The 17,189-nt window shown below is 46.7% G+C and overlaps 1 protein-coding gene across 3 annotated transcripts in view; it reads right to left on the bottom strand.

Annotated features, from left to right (window-relative positions):
* The window catches only part of KIF3A (kinesin family member 3A), a 61,914-nt gene extending 48,640 nt beyond the window's left edge, over positions 1-13,274 (bottom strand). For all 3 annotated transcript variants that reach the window (XM_062189191.1, XM_062189192.1, XM_062189193.1), the window contains exons 1-2: positions 13,140-13,274; positions 10,110-10,383 (exon numbers count right to left, since the gene is read on the bottom strand). In XM_062189191.1, the coding sequence (XP_062045175.1) occupies positions 10,110-10,383; positions 13,140-13,145 (280 nt within the window). In that variant the 5' untranslated portion in view covers positions 13,146-13,274. The remainder of the gene's footprint in view (positions 1-10,109; positions 10,384-13,139) is intronic.
* Positions 13,275-17,189: the final 3,915 nt, after the last annotated feature.

Raw genomic sequence — 17,189 nt, 5'->3', positions numbered from 1 at the left:
TATAAAGTAGTTGTTTTTAAAGATTTACTTATTTGTTTATTTGAAAGGGAGAAAGAGAAAGAGAGAACTCTTGCATCCACTGGTTCAATCCCCAAATGACTGCAACAGCCAGGTCTGGGCCAGGCCAAAGTCAGGAGCCAGAAACTACATACTGGTCTCCCAAATGGGTGGCAGGACTCCAAGTACTTGGAGTACTCCAAGTACCCCCTTCACTACCTTCCCAGGTATCAAAAGTGGTGACTTAATCCACTGTGCCACAACACCAGCCCCTTTATAGTATTTATTTTTAAAGAGGCATTTTTCTGTTAATTTAAAAGAAACAAGTCACAATTCCATTTCTAACCAAAACAGAATAATAAGGGACAAATCAACCATATTGGTTAAAACTAAAAGTAGACAAAACATATAAAACAACAGTTTCAAGACAATGGGTAGCATTCAACAAAGGACTGTGATGCCTAAAAGATGGAAAATAGTTGAGGTAGACCCTATGAATGCTCACCGTATTGTCTGAAGAGAAAATCTAAGCAAAGAGCAGGAAGGGGAAGCCAGGTAGTATACTCCCTGAGTTAAGAGAAGGAACTCAGAGAGCTCCAAAGTAAAACCAAACAGGGTGGAGTTTGTCGGACAGGGTACCAGAAAGGACAAAGATGCACAAAAAGAGCTCTGGACATCTGAACAGAGTCCTCAAGTATTCCAAAGAGTACTAGTACATGAGTATGATGAGCTACATGAAAACGTGGCGGGGCGGGGGGGATAGATGGAAGAGTGCCTGGCATTACAAAGGCCAGAAATAGTATCTTTTTCTACCAGGAGAATATTTTCAGACTGGAAAACTCCATGATTGACATGACATTGTTACAGTATACAAAAAGGTCTTACCTAAGTAGTAGAGAACAATTAACCTTAGGCTGCATACTGCTATGGTCTTAAATAACAAATCTATTTTTTTTTTTTAAACTTGACAGGTAGAGTTATAGACAGTGAAAGAGAGAGACAGAAAGAAAGGTCTTCCTTTGGTTGGTTCACTCCCCAAATGGCCGCTAAGGCCAGCACTGTGCTGACCCAAAGTCAGAAGCCAGGAGCCAGGTGCTTCTCCTGGTCTCCCATGTGGGTGCAGGGGCCCAAGCACTTGGGCCATCCTCCACTGCCCTCCCGGGCCACAGCAGAGAGCTGGACTGGAAGAGGAGCAACTGGGACTAGAACCCAGTGCCCATATGGGATGCCGGCACTGCAGGTGGAGGATTAACCAAGTGAGCCACTGCTCCGGCCCCTAAATAACAAATAAAAAAAAAATACTTGAAAGGATCAAACTTTTCAAATAACCATATCCCAGAACAGAGCTCATAACTATTTATAGAAATATAAAAATATTCAAGATTCAGGGTTAAATTCACATCTGGCATCCAACCAAAAATTGCCAAGTTGAGGCAGGAGTTTGGCACAGCAATTAAGGCACCAGCTGGAATACCCACATCTTACTGCAACGTCTGGGTTTAAGTCCCAGTTCCAGTCACAATTCCAGCTTCCTACTAATGAGCTCCCTGAGAGGAGTACTGTTGGTTCAAATATCTGGGTCTGTGCCATCCATGTGGCAGACCTGGAATGAGTTCCAAGCTCCTCGTTTCTGCCCGGCCCACACACAACTGATGCATGCATTTATAGAACGACAAGCAGCTGGGAGACAGGTCAATCTCTCTCTTCCATATAAATATTTTAAAAATAAGTAAATAAATATTTTAAAAATATTTTTAAAAATAAGTAAACAAAATTTGCCGAGTTTGCAAGAAAGACAAAAATACTAGTATACCCATAATGAAGAAATCCATCAATCAAAATTAACTCAGAGCTGTTATAGATGTTAGAATTAGCAAAGAAGGACATTAATAGTTATTAAAAACTACATTCTGTGTGTTAAAAACTTAAGAAGAAACATAAATGAAGCCATAAAGATCAAAATCAAACTTCTAGGGATGAAAACTACCGTGAATGAAATGAAAATACACTAGGTAGCGTTAATGGACAATCAGATGTTCCAGAAAAAAGTGATTAGTAAACCTGAAGCATACCAACAGAAACAATTCAGAGAGAAAGGAGAAAAAGCAAACCAGCTACGGGACAATGCTAAGCAGCTCTGTCACTGGAGTGACAGGCAGGGAGTGGGGACACAAAAAAATTTCAAAATAATGGCTGAAATTTTTCCAAATCTGATGAACACTACAGACTGCAACACCAAGAAGCTTTGCAAACATAAGAAACATGAAGAAAAATACACTGAAGCATAACATAACCAAATTGTACAAAATCAATAATAAAGAAAGAAATCTTATTTTGTAGCATATGTTCTGCGGAAGCAAGTACAAAGAAGGAAATCTTAAAAAACAACCAGAGAAACAAAGTTGTGTTCTGTAAAAAACAACAAAGAGAAGGATAAAAGATAAAAAATTTCTGGCCAGAAATAACACAAGTGAGGAGACAGTAGTGCAGTCAAGAATTGAAAGCAGCCGGCGCCGTGGCTCAACAGGCTAATCCTCCGCCTTGCGGCGCCGGCACACCGGGTTCTAGTCCCGGTCGGGGCACCGATCCTGTCCCGGTTGCCCCTCTTCCAGGCCAGCTCTCTGCTGTGGCCAGGGAGTGCAGTGGAGGATGGCCCAAGTGCTTGGGCCCTGCACCCCATGGGAGACCAGGAGAAGCACCTGGCTCCTGCCATCGGAACAGCGCGGTGCGCCGGCCGCAGCGCGCTACCGCGGCGGCCATTAGAGGGTGAACCAACGGCAAAGGAAGACCTTTCTCTCTGTCTCTCTCTCTCACTGTCCACTCTGCCTGTCAAAAAAAAAAAAATTAAAAAAAAAATTAAAAAAAAAAAAAAAAAAAAAAAGAATTGAAAGCAGAAACCATCAGAGCTGGCCCTGCAGTGGAGGTTAGGCCCTGCCTCCTGGAGGACTGCAGCTCTGTCCTGAGTCTGCCGCACTCCTTCCTGAGTGCGTATGCTTTCGCCACTCTGCCTACCTCTACCTCTAGGTCTTCCATGAAGACAGGACCTGGATCAGGCCTAGCCAGGGGCCACACCACCACAATAATGCTGTACTGTGCCTGTAATGCTGTACAAGTTATCTGTTCAGGGCTGGCACCATGGTGTAGCAGGTAAAGGCTGCAGCACTGTCATCCTGTACGGGGGCCGGCTGGAGTCCTGGATGCTCCACTTCCAATCTAGCTTCCTGCTTGTGTGCCTAAGAAAGCAGTGGAAGATGGTCCAAGTCTTTAGGCCTCTGCACACATGTGGGAGAACCAGATGAAGCTCCTATCTCCCAGCTTTGGATGGGCCCAGCTCTGGCCATTGTGGCCATCTGGGAAGTGAACCAGCAGATGGAAGTGCTCTCTCTTGCTCTCTGTTTCTCTATCTCTGCCTTTCAAATAAACAGAAGAAAGAAACCATCAACCTAGAAAACTACATAAGGGAAGAGATTTTTCAAAAATAAAGGTAGAATAAATATACTAAAGGTTTATTAAGGGCCAGCGCCGTGGCTCACTTGGTTAGTCCTCTGCCTGCAGCACCAACATCCCATGTGGATGCCGAGTTCTGGTCTCAGTTGCTCCTCTTCCAGTCCAGCTCTCTGCTGTGGCCCAGGAGGGCAGTGGAGGACGGCCCAGGTGCTTGGGCCTTGCACCTAAACGGGAGACCAGGAAGAAGCACCTGGCTCCTGGCTTCGGATAGGCACAGTGCTGGCCGTGGCGGCCATTTGCGGGGTGAACCAATGGAGGGAGGACCTTTCTCTCTGTCTCTCTCTCTCTCTAACTCTGTCAAATAAATAATAAAAAAAATTAAGAAAAGGTTTATTTATTACTTATTTGAAAAGCAGAGTGACACACAGAGGGAGAAACACAGAAAGAGAGACAGATTGATCTTCCACCCAGTGGCTCACCTGGCAACAACCAGAGCTAGACCAGGCCAAAGTCAAGAGCCAGGAACTCCATCTGGATCTCCTACACAGGGAGCAGGAACCCAAGGACTTGGGCCAACATTCACTGCCTCGTACATGCCTTAGCAAGAAGCGCGATCAGAGAAGCCAAGATTTGAACTCAAGCTCCAATGAATGCTTCTTTAGACTACAAAAGCTGAAAGAATTCATCATCAGTAGAAGAAATGTTAAATGAGGAGCTGGCACTGTGGTGTAGTAGGCTATGCCTCCGCCTGTGGTGCCGGCATCCTACACAGGTGCTTATTTGTGTCCCAGCTGCTCCTCTTCCAATTTGGCTCCCTGCCATGGCCTGGGAAAGCAGAAGATGGCACAAGTGCTGGGGCCCCTGTACCCACATGGGAGACTGGGAAGAAGCTCCTGGCTTCATATTAGCCCAGCTCCAGTCATTGTGGCTATTTGGGGAATGAACCAGTGAACGGAATGGAAGACCATTCTGTCTCTACCTCTGTAACTCTACCTCTTAAAAAAAAAAAAAAAAAAGAAAGAAAGAAATGTTAAATCAAGTTCTTTAGGCACAAAGGAAAGTATTTTAGATGGAAATACGTACTACAAAAGGAATGAAGAGTGCCTAAAAGTAAATAAACATGTAAGATATCTTTCTCATTATTTAAGTCTCTATAGAGCATAACTGATGGATTTTTTAAATTGCTCTTTTTTTTTTAAGATCTGAAAGGTAGAAACAGAGAGGGGGAGAAACAAAGATATCATCCATCTGCTGGCTCATTTCCCAAACAGCTGCGCCAATCTGAAGCCAGGAGCCAAGAGCTTCCTCCAGGTCTTCCACATGGGTGCAGAGGCCCAAGGACTTGGGCCATCCTCCAATGCTTTCCCAGGAGCATTAGCAGGAAACTGGATCAGAAGCAGAGCAGCCAGGACTTGAATTGGCACACAAACGGGATGCTGGTGCCTCCATTATGCCAAGGCACCAGCCCCTGATGGCTTTTCTTTAAAAAAGACTCATTTACTCACTTATTTGGAAATCAGAATTACAGAGAGAGAGGGAGAAACAGACAGAGATCTTCTATTTGCTGGTTTACTTCCCAAATGGCCCTAACAGCTGGGTCTGGACCATGAAAAAGCCAGGAGCCTGAAACTCCACCCAGGTCTCCCACATGGGTGAAGGGGCCCAAGTACCTGGGCTAAGCTGTTTTCCAGGCACATTAGCAGGAAGCTGGATCAGAAGTGGAGTGCTTAGCCAGCGCTGTAGGGTAATGGGCTAGGCCTCCACCCACAGCGCCAGAATCCCATATGGGTGCCAGTTTGAGTCCTGGTTGCTCCACTTCTGATTCAGCTCTCTACTATGGGCTGGGAAAGCAGCAGAAGATGGCCCCCTGCATGCACATGGGAGACCCAGAAGAAGCTCCTGTCTCCTGATAGGCTCAGCTCTGGCCACCAGCCACTGCGGCCATCTGGGGAATAAACCAGAGGATGGAAGATTTTTTTTTTTTTAAGATTTTTTATTTATTTATTTGACAGGTAGAGTTACAGAGAGTGAGAGATAGGTACAGAGAGAAAGGTCTTCCTTCCTTTGGTTTACTCCCCAAAAGGCTGCTGTGGCTGGCACTGCGCCGATCCGAAGCCAGAAGCCAGGTGCCTCTTCCTGGTCTCCCATGTGGATGCCGGGGCCCAAGCACCTAGGTCATCCTTCACTGCTTTCCAGGGCCACAGCAGAGAGCTGGACTGGAAGAGGAGCAACCAGGACTAGAACCCGGCGCCCATATGGGATGCCAGTGCCGCAGGTGGAGGATTAACCTAGCGTGCCACGGCGCCGGCCCTGGAAGATCTTCCTCTCTGTCTCTCCCTCTGTCTCTCCATAACTCTACATCTCAAATAAAAACAATAAAATCTCAAAAAAAAAAAAAAAAAAAGCAGCAGCAGCAGAATGCCCAAAAGGGATGCCAATGCTGCAGACTGTGGCTTAATCCACTGCACCACAGCACCAGGCCCCATAACTGATGCGTTAAACAAAGGTAAGAACATCATGGTGGGAAGTTTACAACATGTACAAGTAAAATATGTGACAATAATAGCACAAAGTGTGGGAAGAGAGAAATAGAAGTACACTATGACAAAATTCTTATATATAAAGTGGTATAATCACACTTGAAGGCACACCATTGCACACTGAATATTTGCACTATAAACATTAAAGCAAACACTAAAATAAAACACAGATCTATTGCTATAAGTCAACAAAGATAAAATGAAATAACAAAAAGACTTGATTAATCCAAAAGAAGGCATAAAAATAATAAAGGGAGTATGAAGAACAAATGGGCAAAAAACAAAAAAAAAAACAAATAACACAGCAGATTTCAACTCAACCACATAATATCTCATTAAATATAAATGGTGTTAATATCTCAAGTAAGAATCAAAAATAGCAAGACAATTTATACAGCAAGTCCAAGCACATGCTGCTGTGCAGAAAAGCACAGACACAGAAGATGGGACGCTGGCCTGTGTGAGTTCCAGGGCACCTATCTGCCCAGACCCAATCAAAGACCTGGTGTACCACGCCTCCAGTGGGACTTCCTGATAGACAATATTTCATACTTGTTGTCATTATGATGCTAGAAGAATTAAGCATACAGCACCTTGGAAAAGGACTCTTGGAAGTTTGCTTCTGGTTTCCTCCAAATTTTCCTGCATTTACCTTTACCCTTTGCTGATTCTTTTTTTTTTTTTTGGGGGGGGGGGTATACTTTGTTTTAATAAACTTAGGCTGTTGATACAACGATATGAGTCCTCCTAGCAATCATTGAATCTAGATACTGTATGGACCTCTAATGTAGCTACTTTCTAGAAATACGTTTTCAATGTAAAAACACAAATAGGGGGTGCTGGGTGCTGTGGCACACCCGGTTAAGCAGTGGCCACAGCACCCAGCAGTGCCAGCATACCATGCGGGTGCTAGTTTGGGACCCAGCTCCTCCATTTCTAATCCAGCTCCCTGCTAAGCCTCCTAGGAAAGCAGAAGATGATCCAACTCCTTGGGCCCCCTGTACCCAAGTGGGAGACCTAAAAGAAGCTCCTGGCTCCCGGCTTCGGCCTGGCACAGCCCTGGCCATTGAGGTTATTTTTGAGGTGAACCAGAGGATGGAAGATCTCTCTGTCTTCCTCTCTTTCTCTTTAACTCTACTTTTCAAATAAATAAATAAACCTTTAAACACACACACACACACATGAGCATGGATAAAAAGCAAAAGGATGGAAAAAGATACACCATGTGAAAACTAAGCAAAATAGAGTATCTATATTAGTGTCAGACAAAATAGGTTTCAGAGAAAAGAATATTACCAGGAATAAAAATAGGTAATTTTATAATGAAAAAGAGGTTAATTCATCAAGAGTACATAAAAATCCTCAGCATTTACGCACCTACTCAGTTTCTAAATGTATGAAGCAGAAACTGACAAAACTAAAAGGAACTGGCAAATCCAAAAATATACTCAGGAAATTCAATATCCCTCTCTCGATAACTTACAGATCAACTAGACTGAAAACAAATACATAAAAAAATTTGAAGACTATCAAACAAAATTTATCTAAAAGACATTTATAGAACACTCTGAATAAAGAGAACACACATCCTTTTCAAGTACACACAAAACATTTAAAAGACTATATTCTGGGTCATTAAAAAGTCTCAAGAAATTTAAAAAGATTGAAAACATACAAATTATGTTCCCTGACTTAAATGGAATACAACTTGAAATTAGTAACAGAAAAATCTCTGAGAAAATAGTCTCAAAATATTTGGAAACTAACATTTTTAAAGAACCCAGAGTTCAAAGAAGTAATCAAGATGTAAAGTATAAATTCAAAATCTGCAGGATGCCACTAAAAACAGCATTTGAGGGGTAATTTATATCATTAAACCCTTACATAGGAGAAGGGAGGAGAGGGAGAGGGGGGGGGGAGGGGGAGGGGGAGGGGGAGAGAGAGAGGAAGGAAGGAAGGAGGGAGGGAGGGAGGGAATGACAGACTGATTGAAAGCAATGATCTAAGGTTCCATCTTAAAAAATAGAAGAAGACCTGATTAAACCCAAAGTAAGCAGCAGAAAACAAACAATACAGATCAGTGCAGAAATCATTGAAGTAGAAAACATAAAAAAAACAGGAAAATTAATAAAACCAAGATGTAGCTCTCTGATAGCAATAAAACTGACAAATCTCTAGCCAAACTAAACAGGAAAAAAGACACGAATTACTAGCACATGAAAGACATAGAATTGTATCACTACATTCCAACATGTTAAAAGAATAGAAGAATAGTATAAATAACTTTTTGCCAATAATTTTTTTTTCACAGGCAGAGTTAGACAGTGAGAGAGAGAGAGAGACAGGGAGAAAGGTCTTCCTTTCCGTTGGTTCACCCCCCAAATGGCCGCTATGGCCGGCGCTGCCTGATCCGAAGCTAGGAGCCAGGTGCTTCCTCCTGGTCTCCCATGCGGGTGCAGGGCCCAAGGACTTGGGCCATCCTCTACTGCACTCCCGGGCCACAGCAGAGAGCTGGACTGGAAGAGGAGCAACCGGGACAGAATCTGGCACCCCAACCAGGACTAGAACCCGGGTTGCCAATAAATTTGACAGATGGAATACACAAATGCCATAACAGACAAATTATCAAAACTCACTCAAGAGAAAACAGATAACCTAAATATCCTTATGTCTAAAAGAATGAACCTCTAGCAAAACATAAAAAACCTCCCATAAGAAAAACTCTAGGGGCAGGCACTGTGGCATAACAGGTTAGGCCTTAGGGCTCCTACAACCGTAATGACGGTGCTGAGATTGACAACCGCCAGAGCTTCCAGCCCAGCTTCCTGCTAAGGGGCCTGGGACACACATGATGATGAGTCATACTTAGGTTCCTGCCACCCACAAGCGAAGACTGGCTCTTGGCTTCAGCCCAGCCCAGCCAAGTTTATTGTAGGCATTTGAGAAATGAACCAGCAGATGAGAGATCTTTTTTTCTCTCTACCAGCTTGTCTTGGAAGCAGAGCTAATAACCAACACAGAACAGACAAGAAATAAAATACACAGTCTGGAAACAAATCTACACATTTGTAGTCAACTGATTTTTGACAAAAGTGCCAAATTAATTCAATAAGGAAAGAACAGTCTTCTCAACAAATGATGCTGCAACAACTGGAAATCCATTGGCAAGAAACAAAAACAGGGGCCCAGCGCTGTGGTGTAGTGAGTAAAGCTACCGCCTGTAGTGCCGGCATCCCATATGGGCACCAATTCAAGTCCCGGCTGCTCCACTTCCAATCCAGCTCTCTGCTGTGGCCAGGGAAAGCAGGAGAAGATGGCCTAAGTCCTTGTACCCGAAAGACGCTCCTGACTTCGGATTGGCACAGCTCCAGCCATTGAGGCCAACTGGGAGTGAACCAGCAGATGGAAGACCTCCCTCTCCCTCCAGCCCTCCCTCCCTCCCCCCCCCCCCCCGCCTCTCCTTCTCTGTGTAGCTCTGACTTTCAAATAAATATACGTCTTAAAAAAAAATAAAAAAGAAAAACTATGTATGGCTTTCAAACATTTTTTGCACCAAAATAAACTTATCTTTAGTTCCATTTTCCATGAACTCTTTGAAGTACCCTTATAAGAAGACAAACAAATTTAAAATGGCAAACTATTTTGAGGCATTTCATCAAAGAATATATACAAAAGGCTAATAAGTACATGAAAAGATGCTTAACATCATTAGGCTTTAGGGAAACTCAACTTAAAACACAATGATACAACACCAGAGCTCCTTCCTCCAGAACGGCTGTAATTAAATAGACTAACAACTCAAGTGTTGATGAGAATGTGAAGAAACAAGAACTTTTAAGTCACACTGGTGAAGGAAAAAAAGTATAGCCATCACTTTGGAAAACAGGCAGTTTCTTCAAAAGATAAATATACCATAGGACCCCATAACTTCAAAATTGCAATGACAGAAAGTAGATCATTTGGTTGCCTGGGGGGTGGGGGAATAGGACTGCAGTGAGCAAAAAGGAGCTTTTTTTGATGTTTCAAGTGTTCCGAAACTGCACTGTGGTGATGGTTTCACCACTGCATACATTTACTTCAACTCACTGAACTGTACAGTTACGATAATGAAAAGAATTCACTTACCATTGTAGCCTTCAAGAACAGAATCAATAATAGGTCTTGCAGTTAAGTTATAAACATCAAGTTGTTTGCTCTCTGGTCCAAAAACAGTATCAAAAGTAAAGGTCTTCGGAGGCTCATTGGAAGAATCAGTCTTATGTACAGTGATGGTCCCCCTCATCTCATCCACACTGACAGCCTGCTTGTAGAACATGGATTTCTCTCTCTCATTGAGGGGCCGGCACCTAACAACAACCTTCACATTATCGCAGCTTTCTGGCTTCTCTGATTTATTGATCTGGTGGAGACAATTTTACAAATAATGAAAATGAGCACTGACATCTATCCTCAACAGATTAAATGTATAATCCGCAAAAGGGTGCCCTGTCATCTCAGCGGTTTGCACGTGTTAGGACTTCAAAAAGATTTGTTAAATAAAGATATTTTACAGAAAAAGATTATTAAAGGATGAAAGGGAAAAGTTAATTTTACAACACAGAAGAGAAAAACTTCACTTACATTTGTAGTAAATGCTGTTCGAGCAGAAAATGAATTCGCAAATTATAGACTTTCTGCCCAAAAGTCTCTAACATCCTCTGAATTTCCTGCCTACTGGAAAACACACGTGAAGTGAGTAAAAGCTTGAATCAAGAATATAGTAGTTGCTACCCCGAGACTTCGAGTTTTATTTTCTTTTTTTTTTTAATTTTTTAAATTTTTTTATTTTATTATTATTTTTTTTTTTTATTTTTGACAGGCAGAGTGGACAGTAGAGAGAGACAGAGAGAAAGGTCTTCCTTTTTGCCATTGGTTCACCCTCCAATGGCCGCCGCGGCTGGTGCGCTGCGGCCGGCGCACCGCACTGTTCCGATGGCAGGAGCCAGGTGCCTATCCTGGTCTTCCATGGGGTGCAGGGCCCAAGAACTTGGGCCATCCTCCACTGCACTCCCTGGCCACAGCAGAGAGCTGGCCTGGAAGAGGGGCAACCGGGACAGGATCGGTGCCCCGAGCGGGACTAGAACCCGGTGTGCCAGCGCCGCAAGGCAGAGGATTAGCCTATTGAGCCGCGGCGCTGGCTAGTTTTATTTTCTATAAAGCATTAGTAAACTGTTTTCTATCATATATCATATATGATTTATTTATCTTCTCAACAGAAGGCAAGTTAAAGATGGGGGGAAAAAAGTCCCAACAGCAGACAGAGAACAATACCATAGTATGATCTAACCTTAAGAACATTTGTGTAAGTTTCAATTTTTGAAATTTTATATGATTTAAGAAGTTGTATTAAAACACAATCACATTACAGAAGGGAAGAAGTTCAACAGGTTAACTGAACAGATACTTGTAAATTCTTGCTTCAGATACCTTTCAAATCATTCAAGAGTTACAAATCTAAGTCACTGTCACTGATTTTGACATTGTCATTGACAAGTAACAGCATACACTGACACAATAAACTTCTCTCCATCTGTATCTTCATCACCCTAGTCTAGGTAACAGCATCTGGGCCCTAGATTACAGCCTCCTAATTGTACTCTGACATCTGATTAGATCATTCTCTGTTCTCGACAAGGCACTCAAAGCCAACAGTAATCTAACCAATTTCCTCTTTAAAATTCTCCACAAAAAAAAAGTTTCCCATAAATGTTGGGACAAAAAATCAAAACCCTTAAGACGGTCTGTAACACTGGGTTCCTTCCTACGTCTACCTCTCCAGGCTTGCTTCAGGCCTATCGGCCACAGCAGCACACTGGCTTACTGGCGTCTTCTCACCGACAAGCTCCTGCTCACCGCCGGTCTCTCCAGGGGCTGGTCCTTTTGCCTAGAACATTCCTCACTCCTCTCCTCACTTAGAAAACGGCCACTTATTTCTCAGATCTTAGCTCAGTGCAAGCCTCTTGGAAGCTTTCCCGGACTAGGTAAGGTACTTTACAGGCTCTGAGAGCACCCCACTCTCCCTCTGTGGACCTGATTTTACTTCTGCTTCTACCCTACCTGATTAACGTTTGCCTACACCAGAGGCTGTAAACAGGTAATGATGTCTTGTTTGGCTCGTGGTGTTTACAAATCTCAGGAATTAGTTGGTAAAATTGAAAAATATCACCAAATGAGCGATTGCTGAAGTCTCTCTTTCTAAAAATGGTCGATCTGTGGTTCAGCAATCTCACATGGCGACATTTCCCACCCCACCAGAATCCGCTCGTTTCTAAGTGTCTTCTCTCCATAAACGTGTACGGTGTTCACCAACACCGCAGAGGGCAAATCAAAGAACGTGCTGGTTCTGCTCTATTTCTAGCTCCAAGGCCTCGCATGCGGTTGGTGCCCACTATGCACTGAAGGAATTAATAACCTGAAAGCAACGGACAGGAACAAACACGGAGCATCGGCCGCTGAATGTCAAGCACCGCCCTTCATTATCTCATTTCACCCAGATAGCAGCCCCAAGAGGAAAAGTTTAATTACGTGGTATCTATGGGCCCAGACGGATTAAATAATGGCCGAGGCCTCCCAGCCAGTAAAGGCGGCGCACGGCTCCAGCTTTCTCTGCGACCCTTCCTCAGACGGGCACGATCTCTAAGCTCGTAGATACAACGCAGCGCCAAACACACACAAAGACTCTACGGGTTACACTCTGCACCGTGAGCGCCACAGCCACACAGGAATGACAGCTCCGGCCAGGAACGGCGGCGCCGAGGCCCAACGGGCGCGGAGCATCCTCCAGACCCCCGCGTCCGCCCCCCGACGCCCCAGCCAGCGCGCAGGGCTGGGTGCCAGAGCGCATCCTCCAACTCAGGGCTTTCCCGTCGAGCGGCGCAGGCCCCCGGGAGGCCGGCGACGGGGCCTGCCTCCCCAGACCCTCCCAGGGAGGGCTGGACCCCGGCGGGCCCCCGGCCGGACCCGCCAGCGCCCTCCGCCGCCGAGGCCTGGGGGCCCGGCCCTGCCCCGCCACGCCCGGGCCGCCTGCAGGCTCCGCGCCTCCATGGCAACGGCCGCGCCCCCGGGCCAGGCCGCTGGGATGAGGAGAAACCCCGGCGACTGAGCGAGCTTCCTCACCGGCATGGCGGCCCCCTCCCGTGCCCGGCGGATGTCCCCGCCCGGGCTGCAGCCCAACCACACTGGAGTTCGCGGGAGAGGCTGCCCACAGACACCCGAACACCTCCTTGGCGCTCTCCAGACTGCGGCTCCTCAGGCGAGAGCGCGCAGTGCGCAGGCGCACTCCGAGTTCGCCCCGCCCCAGCCCCGCTCGCGGCGTCCCGGCCTCCTGAACGGCGCCTGCGCGGAGGCCGGGTCGGGCTGATCTCCCAGGACTCCGGACAGAGGCCGCGCCTGCGCAATGCTGCCGTGCCGCGGGCGGGGAGGCGGCCACACCTGGCGGCCCCGGGGCTGCGGAGGAGGCGCTTGTGAAAGCCCATCTCCTCGCTCTGGCAGTATCCCGAATGTTCCCAGCCATTGTGCGTTGCGTCCCATCAAGGCGTTACCCGGCTTGACTGCGGACTCGCTCTGACCTCTGTGACCCTCAGGGTGGCCAGTGTCACGCGCAGCCCCGGGCACAGAGCAGAGTCTCAGCAAGCATTTGTGAAAGGCCCAAGGAGCCGTCCTCTTCGCGTCTGAAGCTCTCCCTTGGGTGTGTGACAGGCACTTCAAGCCGAGCAAGCGCCAGCGCCGACGCCTCCACCCCGCGGGGCCTTCTGCCCTCTTGGGAAGCGGAGTTCTGACAACAAATGTCAGCGGTCAGGCTCTTCCTCTGCACGCAACGCCCAGTGCCCGCCGCTGGATCCCCTCGCGGCTGCCCCCTCACTGTCCCCTCGCTCCAGCGGCTCGCAGCTGGCTTCCTCCGCGGAGGATGCGTGCGGTCGGTCCTCGGCACCCCCGGGGTTCTGCATTCGGGGATTCAACCAACTACAGGTGCAAAGATTTTCCGAACATACTCACAGCCCTCGAGAACCTGCACGGTCGTGTCGCTGTTCCCTGGGCCGTACAGTCCCACAGCCATTCCCATTGCGTTAGCTAGTGTAAGTGACCGACAGGTGACCTGAATTACACAGGGGCGTGTGTGTGTTCTGTGCAAACACGAGGCTGTTTTCTACGGAAGACTTGGGTACCCATGGCGGTGCCCCATGGAAACCAGGGATGACAGGGGCCGGAGGTATGGGGTGAAAACATGAGTCAGGTTTGGTCTTTTTAAAACGATTTTGGTGAATCTAGTTGAAAGAGAGTTACAGAGAGGGAGGGTTTGATGCAGAGGGAAAGAGACAGAAGAGATCTTCCATTTGCTGGTTCACTCCTCAAATGACTGCAACGGCCAAGCTGGGCCAGAAGCAGAAGCCAGGAGCCTGCAACTCTGTCCAAATCTCCGACATGGGTGGCAAGAGCCCAAATACATTAGCAGCAATGCTGGATCTGAAGTGGAATAGCCGGGACTTGAACTGACACTCTGATATGGGATGCTGGTGTTGCAAGCAACAACTTAAACCACAGCACCACTTCACTGGTACCTGTCTGTACTTTCCTGATGGCATCCTTCAAAGCATGAACATTTTTCATTTTAATCAAGTCCAATCTGTATTTTTTTTTCTGTTGTATTTGTGCTTTGGGTGCAAATGTAAGAAGCCATTTCTTTCTTTTTTTTTTTTTCCTAAGATTTGTGTTATGTATTTGAAAGACAGAGTTACAGAGAGAGGTAGAGTCAGAGAGAGAGAGGTCTTTCATCCATTGGTTCACTCCCCAAATGGCTGCAATGGGCAAGCTGGGCTGATCCAAAGCCAGGAGCCAGGAGCTTCCTCTGGGTCTCCCATGTGGCTGCAGGGGCCCAAGGACTTGGGCCATCTTCTACTGCTTTCCCAGGCCATAGCAGAGAGCTGGATCGGAAGTGGAGCAGCCAGGACCAGAACCAGTGCCCTTATGGGATGCCAGCGCCTCAGGCCAGGGCTTTAACCTGCTGTACCACAGTGCCAGCCCCAAGAAGCTATTTTTTTTTTTTTTTGACAGGCAGAGTGAATAGTGAGAGAGAGAGACAGAGAGAAAGGTCTTCCTTTTTGCCATTGGTTCACCCTCCAATGGCCTCTGCGGCCAGCGCATCGCGCTGATCCAAAGCCAGGAGCCAGGTGCTTCTCCTGGCCTCCCATGCGGGTGCAGGGCCCAAGCACTTGGGCCATCCTCCACTGCCTTCCCGGGCCATAGCAGAGAGCTGGCCTGGAAGAGGGGCAACAGGGATAGAATCCGGCGCCCCGACCGGGACTACAACCCGGTGTGCTGGCGCCACAAGGCGGAGGATTAGCCTGTTAAGCCATGGCGCTGGCCAAGAAGCTATTTCTTAACTCAGCATCATGAAGATTTTCTTCTTCTAAGAGTTTTATAGTTTAACCACTTACACTCAGGACTAAGATCTATGTCAAGTTACTTTTGCATATGGTGCATGTACAGATCCAGCTATCGCAGCACCATTTGCCACAAAGGCTATTCTTCCCCCACTGAGCTGACACCTTTGTTGAAGTCGATCATAAATGTCAGTGTCACTTTATAGACTCTGCACTGATCTCTGCGTCCAGCGCAGTGCCAGGACGACACTGCATTGCCTGCCGTAGCTTTGAAGTCAGGTGGTGTGAGGCCTCCAACCTCATCCTTTTTCAAGATTGTTTTGATGACCATGCAGAATCCTTGGCATTTTCATAGGAATTTTAGGGACACTTTGTCAACTTATGCAAATATGCAGCTGGAATTTTTAACAGAGATTATGTTGAATCTATGGATCAATCTTATGGGTTTTTTTTTTCAAAGATTTATTTATTTGTTACTTGGGAATTACACGTAGAGAGGAGAGGCAGAGAGAGAGAGAAAGAGAGAGAGGTCTTCCATCCACTGGTTCACTCCCCAATTGGCCGCAACGGCAGGAACTGTGCTGATCTGAAGCCAGGAGCCAAGAGCCTCCTCTGGGTCTCCCACATGGGTGCAGGGACCCAAGCACTTGGGCCATCTGCTACTGCTATCCCAAGCCACAGCAGAGAGCTGGACTGGAAGAGGAGCAACTGGGACCGAATCCAGTGCCCCGACCGGGACTAGAACCCGGTGTGCTGGCGCCGCAGGTGGAGGATTAGCCTATTGAGCCACGGCGCCGGCCATGCCTCTCAATTTTCATTGGCAAGAAGCTGGACTCAGGAGCTGGAGCCAGGTGGGAGAGCTAGGAATCTAGCCCAAGTACTCTAACATGGCATACAGGCATCTTAACAACTTGGCTAAATCTCTGTTCCCCATAAGTATATACTTTGATCAGTTTTCACAAGATGAACACACCTGTGTAATCAGCATCTCCATAAAGAACATGACCAACCCCTTACAAGCTCCTTGGGCTTCCTTCCAGTCATTATCTACCCATCCCCAAGGGCAACCACTGTCTTGATTCTAACATCAGCTTTCTTTTTGAAAAATACTCTACATAAATGGAGTCATACAGTATGGACTTTTTTTTTTTCTTTTTGACAGGCAGAGTGGACAGTGAGAGAGAGAGACAGAGAGAAAGGTCTTCCTTTGCCGTTGGTTCACCCTCCAATGGCTGCCGCGGTAGCACGCTGCGGCTGGCGCACCGTGCTGTTCCGATGGCAGGAGCCAGGTGCTTATCCTGGTCTCCCATGGGGTGCAGAGCCCAAACACTTGGGCCATCCTCCACTGCACTCCCTGGCCACAGCAGAGAGCTGGCCTGGAAGAGGGGCAACCGAGACAGGATCGGTGCCCCGACCGGGACTAGAACCCGGTGTGCCGGCGCTGCAAGGCGGAGGATTAGCCTGTTGAGCCACAGCGCCAGCCACGATTTGTCCTTTGTAGCAGTAGTGAATATACCTCAATTTGTCGATCCTGTGCAACTGTTGATGACATTTGTCTTGTATCCAGCTTGCAGATATTGCAAATAGTGTTGCTATGTGCATTACGTAGGTATCTTTTCATGCGCATGTACACATTTCTGTTGGGCATATGCCCAGGAGTGGAATTGCTGATCCATACACCCTCCCCACATTTATTGTCTTTCTCTCCTAACTAGGACCTAAGTCCCAGTTATTTTGCTCAGTTATGTACCAATGCCCAACACATAGTAGGCCTTCAATAAACAAC

This window comes from Lepus europaeus, chromosome 4 (genome assembly GCF_033115175.1).
Source record: "Lepus europaeus isolate LE1 chromosome 4, mLepTim1.pri, whole genome shotgun sequence".
NCBI lineage: Eukaryota > Metazoa > Chordata > Mammalia > Lagomorpha > Leporidae > Lepus > Lepus europaeus.
Note: the sequence above shows the minus strand (reverse complement) of the source record. Positions and strands in the feature narration are given on the sequence as shown.